Below are 24,924 nucleotides of genomic sequence, written 5' to 3'. Positions count from 1 at the left end.
GAAAGATGGTAACGATAATCCTATATACAAAACAGAAAAAGAGACACAGATGTACAGAACAGAATTTTGGACTCTGTGGGAGAAGGCGAGGGTGGGATGTTTTGAGAGAACAGCATCGAAACATGTATATTATCAAGGGTGAAACAGATCACCAGCCCAGGTTGGATGCATGAGCAAGTGCTCAGGGCTGGTGCACTGGGAAGACCCAGAGGGATGGGGTGGGGAGGGAGGTGGGAGGAGGGATCGGGATGGGGAATACATGTAAATCCATGGCTGATTCATGTCAATGTATGGCAAAAACCACTACAATATTGTAAAGTAATTAGCCTCCAACCAATACAAATAAATGGAAAATAAAAATTAAATGAATTAGGCTACAAAGTTTTGCCGCATCTGCCTATTCACCTGACCTCTCACCAACCGACTACCACTTTTTCTAGCATCTCAACAACTTTTTGCAGGGAAAATGCTTCCACAACCAGTAGGGCACAGAAAATACTTTCCAAGAGTTTATCAAATCCTGAAGCATGGATTTTTATGCCATAGGAATAAACAAACTTATTTCTCATTGGCAAAAATGTCTTGATTGTAATGATTCCTATGTTGATTCACAAAGGTGTGTTTTAGCCTAGTTAGAATGATTTAAAATTCAAGATCACAAACCACAATTGCATTTACACCAACCTAATAAACTGGAAGAGGTATTCTACAACCCAGAGCAAATTTTTTAAAATGTTAAAATGGGAATAATGAGTGAAAAGATAAATAAATGACAGAACAGGATAATCTGTAATCATGGAAATGACAAGAGAGGAAAAAATGAATGGAGGAGAAACCATGGAATAGAAGGACCCCTAGGCTACATTAAAATCTTGTGTTTTTGGTTCAGTAGGGCACAGCAAGGACCAGCAGAATGAAAGAAAACCAGCAAATATTTCGCCATACACCAGTGAGATTTCTGAACTTCAAAATTTAAGAAGATATACTTAACAAATAATGAGAGTAAATTGTATTTCAAACTTAGAGAAAATTTCATAACCTGTGTACCCACCATCTGTGTTGAACAAATATTAGTATTTTTGTTATATGCTTCAAATATTTTTTAAACTAAAATACAAATTTCATGTGACTAAAACTCCTCTCAACCATCCTACTTCTCTTCTTTCCCTTTGTGGAGTTGAGGACTTCCTGAGTTGATATGCATCTTTTCTACTTATTTTTAAAAATATTTTACTGTATACATATATATATATATATATAGATGTGTGTGTGTTTATAAATATACATTGTTTCATGTTTTTAAATAGACAAAGTTGTATGTTATATATTTGTTTTTTTAAATTTTTTGGATTTATTTAGGTTAAAGTATAACTAGACAACTAGATAGCTAGATATAGATCTAGTTCATACTTTAAACTGTAATCAGCTTTATGAATAGATACCCCTTATATCAATATTTCCATGTAGAACATTTAAAACCAGTAAATATTAATTTCTTAAATTAGTGCATAAATTTAATGCCATTATAATTGGAATCCAAAAATATTTCTGGGATTCATATATAAGTTCAATGCAATTATAATTAGAATCCCACTATCCATTTCTTGAGCAGAAAGCTCTTATATCAGGCTAATTTCATATTGAAAACTAGACCTATTTTTTTAATCAACAACCAGCCACTTACAAGGTTATTATGATTTTCTCATTGTCCCACACTTACAAGGAACCTAAGTATACTCCATGTGTAAATTAAGTTCTTCAAGTCTTGGACAGGCTGTTATATAATAAATATTTCAAATAATTAATGCATGAAAAATATTCAATATCATCAGTTATCAAATAGAAAAGCATAACAATTAAAACAACAATTCCATTACCCATTTTCTCTCTCATGCTTTTTCTGTCTACTTGTTTTATACCAAACTGTGTTTGCTATTGTCTGGCTGCTAACAAAAACAGGCACTTGTAACACGCAAAATCCCAGATTATAGGAATATAATGTTGCTGAAGAGACTTTACAGGCAGCTGGATCAATATTCCTGATTCCCAAATCTTCTCAATGTTAGCCTGGTGCTGCACTGCTTTGGAAAAGAGAGACACATTGAGAAATAGAAAGCTGGATTATTTCACCTTCTGAGATGGAACTAAAGGATTTACACATTTCCAGTGGATTAGCTACAGATGAAGAAGGAAAGCCATATACACAATATACACTTGTATACATGCCTTTGCACCAGAGTCCTCTGAGACCTAGAGGAATAAAAAATTTGGCAGGGCAAACATTTCTAACCTTAATTTCTTTGGACTTCTAATTTGATGGGATTTCATTTTTGTTCTTTAATTTCTCCTTGAGAAAGAAAGAATTGAAGGGAATTCAGAGTGTTCAAATTTGGGACATCGTTCATGTTGTAATTATTTGGGCTAATTGCATAATCTCTGGTGAACTATGTTAAACAATGCAGATGGGCCTAATTTGAATGGAAAATAGAATAAAGAGAAACTATTTTGCTTGGGGTATAATGCAGAATAGAAGTAATTTTATTAATGTCTCATTTTGACCTAGTTTATAGTCTTCTGAGGGCAAAAATTTGAACTGTCTTCATAGCTAGTCCCAAGAGGATATATAAAGTAGAAGTGGTTGATACTAGCAATGTAGGGGTGAGTACCTCATCAGGGTTGGAACAGTACCGCTCTGAAATATTACTAGTTTACTTTCCCAAGGGGTATGGCCACACCATATGCTTTATTACTAAGCTCAATGGGTTAAGACTGTGCACATTAGAATTATCTGGGGAGTGTTTAAAATACTTAAGCTTTGCCCTAGACCAATTAAATCAAAATCTCTGGGGTTGGGGCCTAGTGTTATTAAAAAGCTCCCAAGTATATCTAGTGTGCATTTGTCTTGGATTGAGTTCCCCAGGAAACACTCTGTGACAGAGATTTGAATAGAGAATGTTTCTTGGTAAAAGTTCTCAGTAGTAACCCCTGTGAAGAAAGCAGATTGGGCAACATTGAATTTCAGTGGTCACAGCAGAGATCTCTGTCGCAGGGAGGTCTGGAGCTGGGACAGCCCTCCGTAGGTACCCCACATTGAGGAAAGGTAGCTGAACATCTTTGTACCCTTACATCCATACAGCTCTATATGTGGGCTGCCTTTGGGGAATGAGTGTGACTTTGGGAATGGAAGCTCTTTTCCACTTAATTGAATTTCCAGGAGGCACTCAGGTCTAAGCTGTCAGCCATCAACACTACACACACAGTCAGATTCCCAAGCCCATAGCACTTCCCAGGAGGATGAAGTATTGGAGTTATCCTTTCAGGTCCCTGTAGAACAGGCCTCCCCACCAGAGGAAGAGGTATGTGTCTGATTAGTGAAAACACGTAGGTCCAAATGCCCAGGTGGTTGTTACTCAGTGATAGTCACTGGAGAAAAGTCAGACATTGTGAGCACGTCTCCCCTTTGTTCTCTTTCACCCTACACAGGGATGCCCTGGAAAGTGTATTCTCTGCTTCCTGTCTACCACGTGATAATGCAAGCCCACTACAGGAGCTGGTTCGTACCCTTCAGTCACTATCTACCCTTTATGCATGCATATGACTGTCCCTGAAGCTCACATCAGGAAAAGGATAAGAAACTTAGAAACTAGCTGCATTCAGCTTCCAATATTGTGACTCCATCCATATTTGTATGCTCACAGTGTTTCTCAGTTGCTTACAACCTGTAGAGATGAGGAAAAGAAGCTAGTGTTCCTCAAATCCTTTCCTCAAACATGTTGAGGAAGTAAATCATCCAGAAACAGGAAGAGATAATTACAAATTTAGTGAATGAATAATTGAGATAGTTTGGAGTGGAAGGCAATAAATTAAAAAAAAAACTCTGAAAAGTATCATGATGAAGAAAAAAGATATAAAATGTATGGAAAGTCGTTTGGATGGCATATAGCCACAGACATGAAAATAGGGAGAGAAAGAGAGGGAGGGAAGGAAAGGGACTACTAGTGGCAGCGAATGGGAGAGAATGTTGTGTTCAATTGTACACTTACAAATTATAAAATATAACTGAAATCAATCATTTTCTCTGAAAATATAAAGGACTGAAATTCTCAAAAGGTAGAAAATAATAATACATCATTATCTAGTAAAGACAGTTCAAAGAGAATCGGCGGCTCGGTACAGGTAAAGCTAAAGGCCAGGGGCGCTGAGAGAGTGAGGGGACCTGCGGCGGGAAAACGGGGTCGTAGGAGCGGGCCTGCGGGGCATGCGGCCTGGCGCTCGGCCCTGTCGTCGTCCTTGGAAGGACAGTCAGGGATGATGATGCAGAAGAGCCCCGGGAAGTGGAGTGAGGACAGAAAGTAGCAGGAGCTGCAGAAGAGGAGCCACAAACATAGGAGACAGGCCCTGGGGATGCCTGTCAGTCTGTCCTCTGGTGCTCAGAGGATGTGGAGTTTTTCAGTGATCCTGTCTCAAGTATTAGCTGGCATTCCCCTCTAAAGAACACTTTTCTTCATTGACTGGGGATGATTATAGTTCTCCCTAAAAGGATGGCTGCTCTTTTCCTCAAGAAGTTAACATCACAAACCATAAAGACTGAGAATTACTACATTAGAAGATATTTGGGCAAATACATTTTACAGGGGCCGGCGCCCACACAGCTGTCCCCAAGACCGTCCTGCCTCATTCACGCAAAAGCTTTTAGCACTGAAGACACCCAGGATGAGAGGACAAAGAAAAAAAAGAACGAGACGGCTTTCAGTAGCGTTGGGAGAAAAATCAACGAGCGCATCATTCACGTGCTGGACGAGCAAGGCAACGACCTGGGCCACATGCACCGGGCGAATGTGATCAGGCTCATGGCTGAGCGGGACCTGCGGCTAGTGAAGAGGGACCCCCACGCGGAGCCCCCACAGTATCAGCTCCTGACGGGCGCACAGATCCACCAGGAGCGGCTGCAGCTCCGAGAGGCGGAGAGGGCCGCGCCCAAGCCGGGACCCACCCTGACCAAGGAGCTGACCTTTTCTTCAAATATTGGACAACATGATCTGGACACAAAGAGCAAACAGATTCAGCAGTGGATCGAAAAAAAGTACAAAGTCCAGATTACAGTAAAGAAAGCAAAGAGTGCAGACGAGCCCGAGAACAAAATGGAGGAGATGTGTAATCGAATCGTCCAGACCATGTCTGGAATTGCAACCTTCTCATCCCGGCCACAGCCCATCAGAGGAGGCAAGGCTGTGATGTGTGTTCTTCGTCCCTTGAGCAAAAAGGAGGAGGCTGCATGGAGAGCAGCTCCGGGCACCCCGAGAGGAGACGCTCTGAACAGGGGAGACAGGAAGGATGGAGCATCTGGTGTCCTGCCCCAGTGACTTTAATAAACACATGCTTCCGGGAGAGAAAAAAAAAAAAAGACAGTTCAAAGAAAGTAATCACAAAGCTGAAACCAAAAAGCTTTAGAATAGACACTTTTCTGAGTGATTCACCTGTGCTTTGCTCTATAAAATGTTTCAAATGGTAGAAAATATATACAATTTCTCAGTTTGTTTTAAAATTATAAGCTTGGCATCAAATTCTTTTAAAAAGAAGCACAAAAAATTAGATCACTCTTAAAGTAGGATCCTAAATAGGAAACATACATCAGTTCCTAGTAAGGTTAAAAATATATGACTCATAAAGCCAGCAAAACGCTGAAACCATAGAGGTGATTGCATAAAATCTGGACCTATATAACAGTATCATGTATTAATTTTAATACTTAGTATTCTATAAGTTGTAGCCATTGCAAAAAGAGCATAACATTATAGGAAAAGAAGAGATGATTTATTGAAAAATCATATCACAATTTAGTGAAGCAAAGATAGCCAATTAAGAACTATAGTAATATATAAATTAATAGAAATAGTGAAAGTGCACTAAAGTGGTAATGTCATACACATGCACACACACACACATCCATGACATGGATATATCTATAGCTGTATTTCTATATCTCTTTCGGAGATACATATGGCTCAGGTTAGGTAAAGAATCCGCCTGAAATGCAGAAGACCTGGGTTCAATCCCTAGGTTGGGAAAGATCCCCTGGAGGAGGGCATGCAACCCACTACAGTATTCTTGCCTGGAGAATCTCAGTGGACAGAGGAGCCTGGCAGATGACAATCCATGGATCTCAAAGAGTTGGACACAACCGAGCAACTAAGCATGTCACATGTGTATGTGTGTGTGTACATATTTATGTATATATGTATGTGTGTGTGTGTGTGTGTGTGTGTGTATAAATATATATGTATATATATATATATAAAGCATCCACTTCTAGTCCTTTGGAGACAACTTAGTCTCACGGCCATGCCTGACTGAATGAGCAGCTAGGGATTTTGATGGATAGCTAGCAGCTTTTGCTACATATGTGGTTTTATATAATTATGATTGGTAATTCTAAATGAGCAGTAATCTTTTAGAGCATGCAATATAAGAAAATTTTAAAATAATTACAAAACATTTGAAAATTATAAAAACATTAGAATGAAGTTAATAAAAGCATACATTTATTTCTTTGTTTTAAAGAATCATATTAAGTGGATATAAACAATACAGTAAAAATGAATAAAGTAAATGTATTAAGTATCCCCAATGTAATTCTTTACTTCAATAGCAATCCAATAAAAAAAAATCCCTTGTAATTCTTTCCATTTGACAAAATGATTCAAAAATCCATTTGGACAAACAACTCAATATATATATAGAAAAGTAACAAAGTGGCACTCAGCCTAGAAAATATTAAGGAATACAGTATAATTTACAGTATTCAAAATATTTTGATGTTATGAGAATTGGCAGGGTCACGAAGCAGAACAGACAGACAAACAACAAATATTTGGTACCTAATATCTACCTGTATTTGTATATTTCTTATCTGGCTATGTATCTATATGATGTAGGCTCCTATGTGTGCTGTGCTAAGCTGATTCAGTCATGTCTGACTCTGCGACCCTATGGACCATACCCCACCAAGGTTGTCTGTCAATGGAATTTTCCAGGCAAGAATACTGGAGTGGGTTGCCATGCCCTCCTCCAGGGAATCTTGTTGACTCAGGGATCAAACCTGCATCTCTAAAGTCTCCTGCACTGGCAGACAGGCTCTTTACCACTAGTGCCACCTAGGAAGCCATTAGGCTCTTATCATGTACTTTTTTGGTTTTTGTTTTTTTTGTTTAATTATTTAGAGTAATTAAGTTACTCTATTCATCAATTTATATGTGATATTACAGCTGGTTAGGCTGTGGTAACAAATCGACCCAGGCATATGATAGCTTGAAAGAATAGTTTGTATCTTGTTTATGTAATAGTCTTGAGTAGAGATTCCAGATTAGTGGTTACTGTAGTCTGTGTAAATCATTTGGGGGTTCAGCTTGTCAGAGTTTCTGTCTCTTTCAAAGTATGTCATAAGTGCCTTCCAAGGTTCCCATGGTTACCACCAACACCATCAGCCAGATGCAGAAAGAGTATGGAGGAGGTTTATGTAGGCCAGATTTTGAAGTTTCATATATCACTTAGTTCTGTGGCTATACCTAACTGGATGGGTAGCTGGGAAAAAGGTAATCTAACTGTGGGCTTGAAGAAGGGGAAGATGGATTTTGTGGGGCAACGAGCAGCTTGTGCTACACATTATCTCTTTTAATCCACACATATTATAATCCAGTACTATTAGTATTCACATATTATATACAAGGAACTATGATGCAAAGAATATAGGGGACATGTCCAGAGTCACATAGCTACAGATTGACCTAGTAATCCAATCCAGTTTATTAACTCCAGAGTCCATGTACATCATTAGTACTATAAGCACTAATGTAACTACCACCACCCCTACTATTACTATACACATACACAGGTGTGCATGGGTGAAATTTATGAGAAATATATTAAAAGTCCTGGAGAATTAGGGGCTATTAATCAAATGAACTATTTGAAAACATAAATACAGATCATTTTCTTATATTTTTTAACAAGTTCAGCAGATTAGTATAGAAAGTAAAATCATTTAAACTTAAAGAACATATTAGTGATTCATCAGCCCTCTAATTTTTAAATGTAATATGAACTATAACTTTATACAGTTAGTGGCAAAGGAAAAGACTGGTATATTTGACTACATCAGGATTAAATATTTCGTGTGCCAAAAATCAGTAAAATTAAAGATAAATGGCAAACTAGTAAAATATGTGCAACGTATTTGACAAGTACTAAGTATCTTTAATATTTAAGAAGCCTTATGAGTAACAGCACTGGTAACTTCTAAGAAAAACTAAATGACTTACAGAACTTATTTTGCTTTAGAAACAGAATACTGACAGAACATAAATAGCTGTTACATATATGAAAAATATTCAATCCTGTCAGAAAACAAAGTAATGCAAATTAAAGCAATATGATACCTTTCATCCAGTTGGGTAAAGTTACCAAAATATGTATTTAACTAAAATACAATGAAAAACTACTATGTGTCAGGTATATTTTGATTTTGGGAATGTATTATAGAACAAAGCATGTAAGAGCCATGCCTCCATGGAAATTATTTTCAGTGGGAAGAGCTTAGACTAACCAAACAAGAAATTAAGTATGAGATGTGGATAAATGCTATGCAAAGATTTAAAGTAGGATAATCAATATAACTGGATGACTTCTTAACAGTGGTTGTGGAAGATTCCTGAAGAGAAGGTATTTAATTGTGGGTCTGATTAACAAGTCAATCACGTAAAGATTGAAGAGGACTACAGTAAGGGGGAAAGTTAGCTGGAAAGTTGATAAGGTAAGGTAATAGTATGGTAAGAACTAGATTTTATTTAAAGTACATTTGAGATTCCCTTTTAGAGTTTTAGACAGGAACATAATATCATATGTGTTGAGTTTACCAAAAAATTATTCCAGCTGCTTTTTTGGAGAATTGTTTGCAGGAAGGATCAAGGTTAGAAGCAAAGAGATCTGTTAGAAAGCTTTGCAACAGTCCAGATGAGAAAAGATGATGATTGGGACCACAGTGACTGCAGGGAAGATGGAGATCCATTCACAAATTTGTGATAGGTTTTGGAGGTAACATCCATAGCATATGGTAAGAATTGATTATGGAAATCTAAGGAAACAAGGAAAATTGAGCGTAACTCCTCAATTTTGCAATATGTGGTGTGGGGAGATGTCATTTACTGAAATGGAGAAGACTGGGAAAGCAAAAGTTGATTGATGGGGGAATAAATAGTTCTTTTTTACTTTGTTAAATTTCATATATCTTTTCGGGAGCTATCTGGAGATGTCAAATAGGCACTTGAATATATATGTTTGAAGTTCTAGAGAAAATGTACGGACTGTCAGAGATTCAGATTTATAAGTAAGTTTATAAATGGGTGTGTGTGTCTACATATATATATATTTATTTATATTTTATATATCTTACATTTACATTTATTATATATTTTACATGTAGAGGTATGACACTACATGATTTTACCAGGATTAATGTTTGTCAATAGAAAAGAGAGGATCTACACATACTATTTTTTTTCTTTTCATTTATTTTTATTAGTTGGAGGCTAATTACTTCACAACATTTCAGTGGGTTTTGTCATACATTGATATGAATCAGCCATAGATTTACACGTATTCCCCATCCCGATCCCCCCTTCCACCTCCCTCTCCACCCGATTCCTCTGGGTCTTCCCAGTGCACCAGGCCCGAGCACTTGTCTCATGCATCCCACCTGGGCTGGTGATCTGTTTCACTATAGATAATATGCATGCTGTTCTTTTGAAACATCCCACTCTTGCCTTCTCCCACAGAGTTCAAAAGTCTGTTCTGTATATCTGAGTCTCTTTTTCTGTTTTGCATATAGGGTTATCATTACCATCTTTCTAAATTCCATATATATGTGTTAGTATGCTGTAATGTTCTTTATCTTTCTGGCTTACTTCACTCTGTATAATGGGCTCCATTTTCATCCATCTCATTAGAACTGATTCAAATGAATTCTTTTTAACAGCTGAGTAATATTCCATGGTGTATATGTACCACAGCTTCCTTATCCATTCATCTGCTGATGGGCATCTAGGTTGCTTCCATGTCCTGGCTATTATAAACAGTGCTGCAATGAACATTGGGGTGCATGAGTCTCTTTCAGATATGGTTTCCTCAGTGTGTATGCCCAGAAGTGGGATTGCTGGGTCATATGGCAGTTCTATTTCCAGTTTTTTAAGAAATCTCCACATTGTTTTCCATAGTGGCTGTACTAGCTTGCATTCCCACCAACAGTGTAAGAGGGTTCCCTTTTCTCCACACCCTCTCCAGCATTTATTGCTTGTAGACTTTTGGATAGCAGCCATCCTGACTGGCATGTAATGGTACCTCATTGTGGTTTTGATTTGCATTTCTCTGATAATGAGTGATGTTGAGCATCTTTTCATGTGTTTGTTAGCCATCTGTATGTCTTGTTTGGAGAAATGTCTGTTTAGTTCTTTGGCCCATTTTTTTGATTGGGTCATTTATTTTTCTGGAATTGAGCTTCAGGAGTTGCCTGTATATTTTTGAGATTAATCCTTTGTCTGTTTCTTCATTTGCTATTATTTTCTCCCAATCTGAGGGCTGTCTTTTCACCTTGCTTATAGTTTCCTTTGTTATGCAAAAGCTTTTAAGTTTAATTAGGTCACATTTGTTTATTTTTGCTTTTATTTCCAATATTCTGGGAGGTGGGTCATAGAGGATCCTGCTGTGATTTATGTCAGAGAGTGTATTGCCTATGTTCTCCTCTAGGAGTTTTATAGTTTCTGGTCTTACATTTAGATCTTTAATCCATTTTGAGTATATTTTTGTGTATGGTGTTAGAAAGTGTTCTAGTTTCATTCTTTTACAAGTGGTTGACCAGTTTTCCCAGCACCACTTGTTAAAGAGGTTGTCTTTTTTCCATTGTATATCCTTGCCTCCTTTGTCAAACATAAGGTGTCCATAGGTATGTGGATTTATCTCTGGGTTTTCTATTCTGTTCCATTGATCTATATTTCTGTCTTTGTTCCAGTACCATACTGTCTTGATGTCTGTGGCTTTGTAATAGAGCCTGAAGTCAGGTAGGTTGATTCCTCCAGTTCCATTCTTCTTTCTCAAGATTACTTTATCTATTTGAGGCTTTTGTATTTCCATACAAATTGTGAAATTATTTGTTCTGGTTCTGTGAAAACTACCGTTGGTAGCTTGATAGGGATTGCATTGAATCTATAGATTGCTTTGGGTAGTATAGTCATTTTGACAATATTGATTCTTCCAATCCATGAACACGGTATATTTCTCCATCTGTTTGTGTCCTCTTTGATTTCTTTCATCAGTGTTTTATAGTTTTCTATGTATAGGTTTTTGTTTCTTTAGGTAGATATACTCCTAAGTATTTTATTCTTTTTGTTGCAATGGTGAATGGTATTGTTTCCTTAATTTCTCTTTCTGTTTTTTCATTGTTAGTGTATAGGAATGCAAGGGATTTCTGTGTGTTGACTTTATATCCTGCCACTTTGCTATATTCATTGATTAGCTCTAGTAATTTTCTGGTAGAGTCTTTAGGGTTTTCTATGTAGAGGATCATGTCATCTGCAAACAGCGAGAGTTTCACTTCTTCTTTTCCTATCTGGATTCCTTTTACTTCTTTTTCTGCTCTGATTGCTGTGGCCAAAACTTCCAACACTATGTTGAATAGTACTGGTGAGAGTGGGCACCCTTGTCTTGTTCCTGATTTCAGGGGAAATGCTTTCAATTTTTCACCATTGAGGGTGATGCTTGCTGTGGGTTTGTCATATATAGCTTTTATTATGTTGAGGTATGTTCCTTCTATTCCTGCTTTTTGGAGAGTTTTAATCATAAATGAGTGTTGAATTTTGTCAAAGGCTTTCTCTGCATCTATTGAGATAATCATACGGTTTTTATCTTTCAATTTGTTAATGTGATGTATTACATTGATTGATTTTCAGATATTAAAGAATCCTTGCATTCCTGGGATAAAGCCCACTTGGTAGTGGTGTATGATTTTTTTAATATGTTGTTGGATTCTGTTTGCTAGAATTTTGTTAAGGGATTTTGCATCTATGTTCATCAGTGAGATTGGCCTGTAGTTTTCTTTTTTTGTGGCATCTTTGTCTGGTTTTGAAATTAGGTTGATGGTGGCCTCATAGAATGAGTTTGGAAGTTTCCCTTCATCTGCAATTTTCTGGAAGAGTTTGAGTAAGATAGGTGTTAGCTCTTCTCTAAATTTTTGGTAGAATTCAGGTGTGAAGCCATCTGGTCCTGGGCTTTTGTTTGCTGGAAGATTTCTGATTACACTTTCGATTTCCTTGCTTGTGATGGCTCTGTTAAGATCTTCTATTTCTTCCTGGTTCAGTTTTGGTAAGTTATACTTTTCTAAGAATTTGTCCATTTCATCCAAATTGTCCATTTTATTAGCATAGAGCTGCTGGTAGTAGTCTCTTATGATCCTTTGTATTTCAGTATTGTCTGTTGTGATCTCTCCATTTTCATTTCTAACTTTGTTAATTTGGTTCTTCTCTCTTTGTTTCTCAGTGAGTCTTGCTAATGGTTTTTCAGTTTTGTTTATTTTTTCAAGAAAACAGCTTTTAGCTTTGTTGATTTTTGCTATGGTCTCTTTAGTTTCTTTTGCATTTATTTTTGCCCCAATTTTTAAGATTTCTTTCCTTCTACTATCCCTGGGGTTCTTCATTTCTTCCTTCTCTAGTTGCTTTAGATGTGGAGTTAGTTTATTTATTTGGCTTTTTTCTTGTTTCTTGATGTAAGCCTGTAATGCTATGAACCTTCCCCTTAGCACTGCTTTTACAGTGTCCCATAGGTTTTGGGTTGTTGTGTTTTCATTTTCATTCATTTCTATGCATATTTTGATTTCTTTTTTGATTTCTTCTATGATTTGTTGGTTATTCAGAAGCGTGTTATTTAGCCTCCATATGTTTGAAGTTTTAACAATTTTTTTTCCTGTAATTGAGATCTAATCTTACTGCACTGTGTTCAGAAAAGATGACTGGAATGATTTCAACTTTTTTGAATTTTCCAAGACCAGATTTATCGCCCAGGATGTGGTCTATTCTGGAGAAGGTTCCGTGTGCACTTGAGAAAAAGGTGAAGTTGATTGCTTTGGGGTGAAATGTCCTATAGATATCAATTAGGTCTAGCTGGTCCATTGTGTCATTTAAGGTTTGTGTTTCCTTGTTAATTTTCTGTTTAGTTGATCTATCCATAGTTGTGAGTGGGGTATTAAAGTCTCCCACTATTATTGTGTTACTATTAATTTCCTCTTTCATACTTGTTAGCATTTGCCGTCCATATGGCGGTGCTCCTATGTTGGGTGCATATATATTCATAGTTGTTATATCTTCTTCTTGGATTGATCCTTTGATCATTATGTAGTGTCCTTCTTTGTCTCTTTTCACAGCCTTTATTTGAAAGTCTATTTTATCTGATATGAGTATTGCGACTCCTGCTTTCTTTTGGTCTCTGTTTGCGTGAAATATTTTTTTCCAGCCCTTCACTTTTAGTCTGTATGTGTCTCTTGTTTCGAGGTGGGTTTCTTGTAGACAGCATATATAGGGGTCTTGTTTTTGTATCCATTCAGCCAATCTTTGTCTTTTGGTTGGGGCATTCAACCCATTTACATTTAGGGTAATTATTGATAGGTGTGGTCCCGTTGCCATTTACTTTGTTGTTTTGGGTTCACGTTTATACAACCTTTCTGCACTTCCTGTCTGGAGAAGATCCTTTAGCATTTGTTGAAGAGCTGGTTTGGTGGTGCTGAATTCTCTCAGCTTTTGCTTGTCTGTAAAGCTTTTGAATTCTCCTTCATATCTGAATGAGATCCTTGCTGGGTACAGTAATCTGGGTTGTAAGTTATTCTCTTTCATTACTTTAAGTATGTCCTGCCATTCCCTTCTGGCCTGGAGGGTTTCTATTGATAGTTCAGCAGTTATCCTTATGGGAATCCCTTTGTGTGTTATTTGTTGTTTCTCCCTTGCTGCTTTTAATATTTGTTCTTTGTGTTTGATCTTTGTTAATTTGATTTATATGTGTCTTGGGGTGTTTTGCCTTCGGTTTATTCTGTTTGGGACTCTCCGGGTTTCTTGGACTTGGGTGGCTATTTCCTTCCCCATTTTAGGGACGTTTTAAGCTATTATCTCCTCGAATATTTTCTCATGGCCTTTCTTTTTGTCTTCTTCTTCTGGGACTCCTATGATTAGAATGTTGGGGCGTTTCACATTGTCCCAGAGGTCCCTGAGGTTGTCCTCATTTCTTTTGATTCTTTTTTCTTTTTTCCTCTCTGCTTCATTTATTTCCACCATTTTATCTTCTACCTCACTTATCCTATCTTCTGTCTCCATTATTCTACTCTTAGTTCCCTCCAGAGTGTTTTTGATCTCATTTATTGTATTATTCATTTTTAATTAACTCTTTTTTATTTCTTCTAGGTCTTTACTAAACATTTCTTGCATCTTTTCAATCTTTGTCTCCAGGCTATTTATCTGTAACTCCATTTTGTTTTCAAGATTTTGAATCATTTTTATTATCATTATTCTAAATTCTTTTTCGGGTAGATTCCCTATCTCCTCCTCTTTTGTTTGACTTGGTGGGCATTTTTCATGTTCCTTTACCTGTTGGGTATTTCTCTGCCTTTTCATCTTGTTTAGATTGCTGTGTCTGGAGTGGGCTTTCTGTATTCTGGAGGTCTGAGGTTCCTTTTTATTGTGGAGGTTTTACCCAGTGGGTGGGGTTGGACGATTGGCTTGTCAAGGTTTCCTGGTTAGGGAAGCTTGCATTGGTGTTCTGGTGCAAGGAAACACGACATACTGCTTGATGATGGGAGTTCAAAATTTACAATTTTTCTGTAGTGCTATTTGACAAATCTGAATCAAATTTGAATTATGGTCCATATTGATTGAAATATTAATCCAAATTCTAGAAATATTTCCAAAAGAAATATACACTCTAACACTCAAATATTTATAGATAAAGATGTCCTTTGTGGTGTTATTTATAAAAGAAAATTTGGGAATAATCTTAAAATCCCAGAAACGGAGGAGTGGTTATATAAACTATGAAATATTTGGCAGCAATTAAGTTTTAACTGTTCCAAAAATATTTAAGATTATGAGAAAAATAAAGCCTGTCATAGGGAACTATTCATATAGTAGGATATAGGCACATAAACAAATAATTAAAAGTTAATAATTAAGCTCAGAGTAGAAGTATTCATGTACAAAATATATAAACAGAAGAATAAATGCTTAAATATGTTTAGAATTAGAGTGGCTTTAGGGGCAGTCTCTCAGGAGAAAGCATCTGAATTGAACATTCGAAGGAAGACTAGGAAAGGTTGAAACAGAAGAAACATCATGTGCCAAGGTTTAGAACATCCTGGTATATTGATGAAACTTTAGAAAATTCATATCACTGAAGCACTAAGTATAAAAACAGATGAAGATGAGGAAAGTGAGGTAGGTAGTGCACAATTCATAAAGTGTCATACGAAGAACTAGAATTTATAACAAGTCAATGGCGGGGGGAGTTGGTGAAACATTTTTGCTAGGGGCATGGTCAGATTTGAATATAATCCTCGTATCTTCATGCATTGCAAGGAAATAAGTATTTCTTTGGGGAAAGTCAAAATCAGATACCCAGTATAACAAAATTCTTTACTCTTGAATGTTCTTCCACAACACACTTCTTGTCTACCAGCTGTCTCATTACACCCATTTCTTCTCCCCTTTAGGATTTCTAAAATAGTGCCTCTCATCAGGAGTAGAACAGATGCTATATACAGGTTTCCCCCACTATCCAAAAGTAGAGTGTTCTATGAAACTTCCTTATCCTAAGTGGCATAAAACCAAGAAGCAATTACCTTAGAACATATCTTGCTAATGGAGTCACAAAAAATAAGTGGAGACAAAGCACAGACACTCGGCGGCACAGTTCAAAGCTATGGATGCTACGATGCTGAGTGCAGTTCCGGGGGAAGGAGCTTTGCCATGACCTTCTCACTGCTTGGGGTCTACACTGCCACTATAATGACTTGCTAAAGACTATTTTCACTTTTTGCCTTTTTTTTTTTCCTGAAAGCAAAAAATCCTCTTTAGCTTTCTTTTGGTAAGTGAAAACAGGTAGTATTGTAGAGCTTTTGTAAAAGCAAAAGGGGTATAAAGCAAACTTTGAACAGCAGGGTATACCTGTGTTGCATCCAAGCAAGGCTCTTGTGAAGCCCATCCATTGGTGGATGGGTTCTTCTAGAGATGTCATGTGTTGACACACTCTCTAGTTGTGGAGGATAGAATGGAGATGTGCAAGACTGAAGCTAGAGAGACAAGTTATCTAACAATTGCAATGTGCCAAGTTCATGTGCCTGAAATCATGGCAGTAGCAGTAAGCCCTGAGAGGAGGAAATAGATTTAAGAAATACAAGTATACAAGTTGGAATGGATTGGCTGGCTCATTGACTAAGAATCAAGGAGGGCAATGAGAAATTTAGTTCTAGACATGTTCTACTGAATAATGTTTAGAGCAATTGTTGCCAAACTTGGGTGCACATTGGAATCAGTGGGGGAGCTTTGCAACAGTACATATTCTAGAACATCACTCCTGGATTTTCTGAATCAGTACACCTTTGGTGCAAGACAGGTGTAGTCATTTTAAATAAACTCTAATGGGGATCAGAATGCAGAACCAGAATTGCAACTTTTGTTGTAGAATATTGCTCAGGGTAGAGTTAGTGACATATTAACTAGCACATAAATGGGTACAGAAAAAATAGCTTGGTTATGGTCCCATGGCTCCTGTTTTTGCAAATGTATTTGGTAGAGAGCTGAATATTCTCTTCCATTGCTATTCTGAACAGATGTTCATTCCTCATTCATGAGAAATTAGGGTTTGAATATCCTGCACCTGTTGCCAAATCTTACCAATGGCAGATTCTCAACCTCTTTCTCTACACATCTATTAATCCAATTCATAATGATTTCTTTTCTGTTTAACATGTGCTTTTTCTGGCCTAGAAAGATGTCCTCTATACTCAGCAGATGTCCAAGACAATGGTTTTCCACAGGAGAACTGTATCCTGAAGATTAGACCATTTGCCTTGAGAATTGGCCAGAAAATTGTTCTAACTCACTAAAAACCCTGTGAGGATCCTGCATGTATAATGCACACAGTGTGACCCAGATCACTGACCACATGGAAAATTGTGGAAAAAACAAACATCCATTGATGGTATTCCCCAAATGATGCTTCATTATATGAAAGATATAATTTCTTTAAGTAAGTTAAACGAGTATATCTGCTTTTTCTACACTTCTTACTCTATCTCTACCTCCTTTTGTCTACTGTTCACTGATTTCATCACTAAATGTTTTCTTACTTGGTCCCAACACTGAGGATTAAGTAACTTCTTTCTGGATACTAATTAATGATGGATACAGAGATGATGATTCTGCATCTTTGTAAAAAGAAAAAAGCCTCTGTATTAAAACTTCTTACCAGTATCTTAAGCTGTATTGAATGATGATCCAAAACTCACATGTTAAAATAACACTGCCAACACAAGATATTCAGACTCCACTGGCGTCCTTTTGGTTGTTTCTATTTTTAAGTTGCATACTAACTACACCCTGGAAGCATGTGTTCTGCTGCCTTCCTTCATGATTAAGAAATTGGGGGCAGTGTATTCACCTGGAGACCTCTGGGTTTCTAACATTTTTGCTGAAACATGGATTCATGGATGAATTTTGAAGGTCAGGAAGATTTTTAAATGTCTTGGATAGAAACCACAGAGATGGAAAACATATTAGTGATTGCTAGAAGTTAGAGATGGTAGACAGGAGGGGCGGCAGGGAGGGCGGTGATTGTGACTATAAAAGGTTTATCCGAAGCAGATCTTTATGGTAATGGAGAAGGTGGTCATTTCACCAATCTACATGCGTGATCAAAGGACATAGAATGGTAGCCCTACATTGTATCAGTATCAGCTTTCTGGTTTTGATAGTATTAATATATAAGCGGTAGCTATTGAGGGCAGCTGGGGGAAGGATACAAGGGACCTGTCTATACTATCTTTGCTCCTTTCTCTGAACCTTTATTTCAAAAAAAGTCTAGGAAATAAGTTCATCTGTACCATTTTTCTAGATTCCTCACATATGTGTAAATGTACAATACTTGTTTTTCTGTCTTACTTCAGTCTGTATGACAGTCTCTGAGTCCATCCATGTCTGCAAATGGCACAATTCTGTTCCTTTTCATGGCTGAGTACTAATGGGAAGGAAGTCCAAGGAAGAGGGCATGTATGTAAATGTGTGGTTGATTCACATTGCTATACAGCAGAAACTAACAGAACACTGCAAAGCATAAAATACTCCAATAAAAGTAATGCTAATAAAACTAAGTTTTCATGGTACAAAAAATTCTAAAAAAGCTTAAAAAAGAAGCTCCTTGTCAGAGTCTCCACTAGACAACAACAACCCTAAGCAGTGTGGAGCCTGTTTCTTCTAGAACTAGCATTGTCTGATTTGCCTGCATTTTGACTACCACCTGTGATGAATCTGTCACTTCACTCAGCTCTTTGGCATTTTGTCAAGGCCTAGCCTTCCCAAATCAGGCCAGATTTCTACCTTCAATATTTGCTCTTGTTCAACCCACAACACCTAGCAGTGTCTGACACATAGGAGGCATTTTGGCTGAATGAATAAAGGCAGGAAAGATGGTCTTCTCTCTCCTACTAGAACTCTGAGTTCCTTGAGGCCTGAAAGAACAGATTCATCTCTATCAGCAAAACATCTAGCACAGTAGGCAGTCAGTGAATATTTTAAGAAGTAATAAATAGAATGTTATAAAAATCAGTGAGGATTATTGTTATTAGCATTTTAAAGGCTCTTGCCACCCTCCACTAAGAGAAATTTGTCATCATCTCCATCCACCTCACCTTTCTTTCTAAGACCTTTTATATTTTCAAATATGACTGGGGGAAGCCTATTTTGAACAAGGTCATGTACTTCTGTATGTACACCTATAAAATGGCACAGTTTTCTAAGACAGAAAATTATATTAAAACTGTCTTTGCAAATCACTTCCTGCGGAGATTCTGGACAGTCAGGGCACCAGCTCTGTTACTTTTTGAAGGAAAGTAGTGAGGCACTTGGGATTTCTGTGAATAGCTGCTTGTTAAGTGGTTATTACAAAGATGGGGAAAATTAGGAGCCCCACCGTCAGACCAATGAGCTACTGAGGCCCCTGCACGGACGTTTCATACTTCGCTTACTGGCCCACTGGCAGTGTTTGAATCTTCGAGAAACCAGCCTGTGTGTTTAGGAGGGTGGGGGAGGAGCCAAAAGAGGCCAACCTAGCAAGTATCTGATGTCATTTATACCCTAATTTTCTAGACATTTCTTCTCTTCTTCATCCTCTCATCCTGCAACTGTTAGACAGTAACCCTTGGATACAAGTGATAGAAAACTTAACACAAACAGGCTTTTTAAAAGGAGATTTTGTTAGTGTATGTTAAAAAATAAATCTTGAATGACACCAAGCTAAGAGCCCAAACAGTGTTATTCTGGCTGGATTCATCTCCACTTGTTAACTCTTCTCTCACCTGTGTTGTTTCACTATCAGGCCCCACATGGTGACCTGCAGAATCTTCAGACTTTTGACTTCCCAAATTTGTGTACACTGGAAAAGAGAGTATATATTTTCCTGGTAAAGTGTGTAAAAGTTCAAGGTTTCAGTCTAATTGGACTCGCTGAGGTCACATGTGCACTCATTGAATAAACAACGTGGCAAAGGGGATTCTGTGACTCAATTGCCCAGACCTGGGTCTTCTGCTCCATCACTGGACTCCTTTCATTTCCAATTGAACTAAAGGAACAGAATATAAAATAGCAACTCCAAAAGGTGTTGGGAGTGCCATTATTAGAAGAAAAAGAGATGCTGGCAAGCCCAAACAGTAAACACCAGCTACATCCTGTACTCTGTGCTTTAGCCTTGCTTAGATCAGCTGCTTGCAATTTTCTAATGTGCTTCTTCCCACTTTTGAGCCATTTCTTCTACCATCCTCCTTATGTTTTCCTGTCAAAATAGTATCTGTCCTTCCAGGAAATAGCTAGTTTAAATGTTCCTTTCTTTGTGAGTCCTTGGTCAAATGAATTTCTCCTGCTCTATGTTCCTAAAGTATTTTTGAATGTCTGCTCTAGCATCCATTATAGTCTGTTTGGTATTGTAATGACCTGAATTTATGTCTTCATTTCTCTAGGTAACCAGTGTTGTGAGGTTAAGTACTGAATCAGTTATAGCTTTGCATTGCCAACAGAGTACCAAGGATTCTGCCATATGTACAATATATTCTTGTTGAATTATTGACTTAAAATTAATTTGAATAATTAATCTTTTTCCCATATCAGCTTGGTACATCAATAGCCTGTATTTACGCCTGCAAAACTGCTCTAAGGCATGAAGTTTTCCCACTTTTTCTTTGATTTAGGTACATCTATACTTATTTTTATATAAAATCATCCTTCAGTTGCTAACTTGTCTACACTAAGGTTGACTTTGAGTGAGTTTCTTATTGTCTAGAGGCTGGAAGACTTTGACCCTTTCTTCCCATCACTTATATACTTCATAGATTTTACATCAGAAAGCAAATTCGTTATTCATGGTTGGCTTTAGCTATATAATCAGACAGAATAAATAACAATCATAATGGGGTCTTTATACTGCAAATTATATTCAGTATTTTATAATTCAACAAAATCTGACTGTCTGAGAACGCTTCTGACCATTAGAGCAGTTGCTGTTCTGAATGGATTCCTAATGACACATCTTCCTTGATAGTGAAGCTGCCAAAACTAGTGGTTAGTCCTACATCAGTGAGATAATTGGGATTAAAATGGGAAAATATTCAATTCGGTGTAAAATAGCTTCACTGAGCACTTACTCTAGCTCCATGTCCTGTGTTGTGTGTGGATGATAAACAGATGAAGGCATGGTAAAAACGTCATGGTTCAGGCCTGTGCACAGAACCTTTATTAATAACGTACTATGGCTAGTAAGGATCTTCCCTGTAGCTCAGATGTAAAGAATCTACCTGCAATGCAGGAGACCCGGGTTCGATCCCTGGGTTGGAAAGATATTCTGGAGAAGGGAATGACAACCCACTCCAGCATTCTTGCCTGGAGAATCCCATGGACAGAGGAGCCTTGTGGGCCACAATCCATGTGGTCTCAAAGAGTCAGACATGACTAAGCGACTAACACTACTATGACTGGTAACAGTTGCTCAGACTATTCCAGGAATCTGGGAAAGGTCAACTTCACCCAGAGCCAGGACATATGGTGAGAGTTTCTGAATGTAGTTAATTATCTGGATGTTTCCAAATAGTTCCTGCTTATGGCTTGGAGAGGTTCAGTAACTTGCCCAAGGCTACACATGGAGACAGCTTGCATGGCATCCATAGACTTGCATCTCTAGTCAGTCTGTCTACTCTATTAAATGTTACTGTCCTCCTCACACTATATATATATATATATTATATATATATATACACTCACATATATATAACATATATATATATATATATATATATATAATTGCCAGGAATTAATAAAACCACAACTACAGCAGAATCTTTATACAACATAATACATTTAAGAGCAAATATCTTTAGTGCAAGAAAGAAACTTGAAAAATACCTTACTTGTAAGATGAGGAGAGTTCCATACTTACCATATCCTGGGGAAAATGGGTATATGTTAAACTGTGTCTGTGCCAGGTATCAAAATTTAGCAGAGAGTATGTGGAGAATGGGCTTCCCAGGGGGCTCAGTGGTAAAGAATCCACCTGCAATGCAGAAGACCCAGGTTTGATCCCTGGGTCGGGAAGATCCCCTGCAGGAGGAAATGCCAACCCACTCCAGTGGTTGTGCCTGGAGAATTCCAGGGACAGAGGAGCCTGCAGGCTACAAGTCCATAGGGTGACAAAGAGTTGGACACGACTGAAGTGACTTAGCACACATGTACACATATGGAAAATAAAGTTTCCAAGTTGGATTCCCTTAACTTCGGAGGTGGCAGTTAGAGTAAAATACATTTACAGACTTCTTTGTCACACTGACTCAGTAAAAAAATGTGATATATCTTCCCCCAATTTCATTGAAATTGCTAATAAACACTGCTTCCAATTAAAATGAACTGACATTGATTTGAAAGATTTGCACATTCCAGTGTTCCTTAAAGGCAACTAACCTCAACCTATCAAGTAAAGGAGGGTACTATATATTCAAAATAGTGATACTGCTTGGTGGGTAATTTTCAAGCATATATGAGAGAGACCTTATTAATAATAATCAAAATATTTGTTTATTTTTCAGTGAAAACAAAAGTATATTATTTAAAGTTGGGTTTTTTTGGTAGCTATTTCTCCCCCTAAGTATCCTTTGGGATGTTATTGAGTTACACAACTATTTTATAGAGCTCTTGATATACAGAGTTTCCTAGAGATCAACCATGTTTTAAGTTAATGAAACTGTACATTTTATGATTATATATATTCAACTGAGGAAAATGGAAATATAAATATAGCTTCAAACTATATAAAAATAGCTTCAAACTATATCAATAAAGCTTCAAACTATATAAATATAGGTTCAAGCTATATAAAAAGTATTTATTTTAAATTAAGAATTTACACTTGACTTCTATGTGGTAAAACACCTTAAAAGCAGTTATTCCTTCACCTCATGCTCTCTCTCTATCTCCCATACATTTACTACACATTTCCACTTGGCTATTTCACAAGTCCAATATTTTCAAATCCCACCATTACTTTACCCATAAGCTTATCCCTCCTGGGTTCCCACATCTGTATGTGACAACACTATTGAGTCATTTACTCAGGATTAATATTTATAAGTCATTCTTGTATTTTCTTCATTTTTATATCCACACCCTGTTACATTTCATTAACAGTCCTAAATATGCTAACACTGCCTTATTTAGGACAATCTCTCTCACCTGGACTGTTATAATAGGCACTTAGTTTGTCTTTTTTTGTTAATCTTATCCTTAAAAACCCTCTTACTCTCAGGAAATTCTAGATTTGTTTGTGTCATTCCCAATGGTCCCACATTGGCTACAGGAAAAAAAGCCTTCAATGCCTTAGAATGCCATTTAAGACACTTGGTAATCTGACCCCAGCCTCACATTACTATCGATAAGAAGGCATATGAAAAAAAATAGATGCTTTCAGGATTGCACTTAAAGTTTCCCCCTTCAACAAATTCTTTGTTTCTCTTTTCTTTTAGAGGCAAACTTCCTAAGAGTTGCCTGTGTTTATTCTCTTGATTATGATGATGTATTAACTTCTTAAAGCCCTTCCAGTGTGCTTCTATTTCTCCACCATTAATCTCCCCACAGAATGTCTTAGTCTGTGGTTACTGATGACCTCCATGTTTGTCCAGTTCATAGCTGTAGTCTTCTTTTCACAGTGTGCTCAATAGCTCACTTGTGTCTGACTCTTTGCAACCCCATGGACTGTAGCCTGCCAGGTTGCTCTGTCCACAGAATTTCACAGGCAAGAATACTGGAGTGGGTTGCTGTTTCCTTCTCCAGGGGATCTTCCCTACCCAGGGATCAAACCTGCATCTCCTGCGTTGCAGGAGGCATTCTTTTACCACTGAGACACCAGGGAAGCCCTGATCCACCAACAGTTCTATTACATATGACAGAATTGACTATTCTCTCATGAACACTCTTTTGGATACTGAGAAACCACATACTTCTGGATCTCCTGCTGCCTCTCTAGCTGCTTTTTTAAAATTCTCCTTTGCAGACTCATTATCTTTTAGCAGACCCTTAAATGTTGGCATTCCTGAGGAACCTTTCCCTGTCCCTCTTGTCACTTTGGCCTTGGGCAGTCTTATAAAGTTCCTGAGTTCAGTTAGAAGCAGACGACTCACAATATCCTCAATGGACATGCATTTGAGCAAACTCTGGGAGATAGTGGAGCAAAGAGAAACCTGGAGTGCTGCAGTCCATGGAGTCACAGAGAGTTGGACACGACTTAGCCACTGAACAACAACAAGACTCACAATATTGTTTATCCAGTGCAGATCTTTTCTCTGAACTCCACAACTGTATACAGTCATCCCTCAGTTTCCACAGGGAATTGGTTCCAGGATCCCCTGTGGATACCACAATTCATGAATGCTCAAGTCCCTTACATGAAATGGTGTAGTACCATCGCCTCTTGGTATCCACAGGTCCCATTTCCAAGGATTCAACCAATGGCAATTTGATCCACAATTAGTTGAATCCTTGAGTGTGTAACTTGTGAATACAGAGGGTTGACCGTATTCAGCTGTCTACTTGATAAATAAATAAATAAATAAATACACACACACACACACACACACACACACACACACACATACACACACACACACTTGAATAGGCACTTAAAAATCAAAATATCCCAAACTGAACTTTTCATTATCTCTACCAAACAGCTTCTCAATGTTTTTTGTCTCAGTGATTGGCACTAATTATGTACCCAATAGACCTAGTTGAAAATCTGGGCAAGATCCATGACTTCTCCTTTCTGACCTTTTGAATCCAGGTAATTCTGAGTCTCGACAATATCAGCTCCTAAATATTTACCTAATATATCCTTCCCACTACCCTGGTAGCTCAGACAGTAAAGAATCTACCTGCCAATGCAAGAGACGTGAGTTCAACCCCTGACTTGGATAGATCCCCTGGAGAAAGAAATGGCCATACACTCTAGTATTCTTGCCTGGAGAATTCCATGGACAGAGGAGCCTGGTGAGCTACAGTGCATAGGGTCACAGAGTCAGACACGACCGAGTTAGTAACA

General features: G+C 37.6%; 1 protein-coding gene across 1 annotated transcript; it reads left to right on the top strand.

The window, feature by feature from the left end:
- The first annotated feature begins 4,301 nt into the window (after window positions 1-4,301).
- LOC133053011 (translation initiation factor IF-3, mitochondrial) lies at window positions 4,302-5,391 on the top strand. Its single transcript, XM_061137783.1, has one exon. The coding sequence runs from the start codon at window positions 4,518-4,520 to the stop codon at window positions 5,361-5,363; it is 846 nt and encodes a 281-aa protein (XP_060993766.1). The 5' UTR covers window positions 4,302-4,517; the 3' UTR covers window positions 5,364-5,391.
- Window positions 5,392-24,924: the final 19,533 nt, after the last annotated feature.

Source organism: Dama dama, chromosome X (assembly GCF_033118175.1).
Source record: "Dama dama isolate Ldn47 chromosome X, ASM3311817v1, whole genome shotgun sequence".
Classification (NCBI taxonomy): domain Eukaryota; kingdom Metazoa; phylum Chordata; class Mammalia; order Artiodactyla; family Cervidae; genus Dama; species Dama dama.
Note: the sequence above shows the minus strand (reverse complement) of the source record. Positions and strands in the feature narration are given on the sequence as shown.

What these genes read in the sequence shown, in the direction of transcription:
- LOC133053011 (XM_061137783.1), top strand. Translation starts at nt 4,518, where the DNA reads ATGATTATAGTTCTCCCTAAAAGGATGGCTGCTCTTTTCCTCAAGAAG.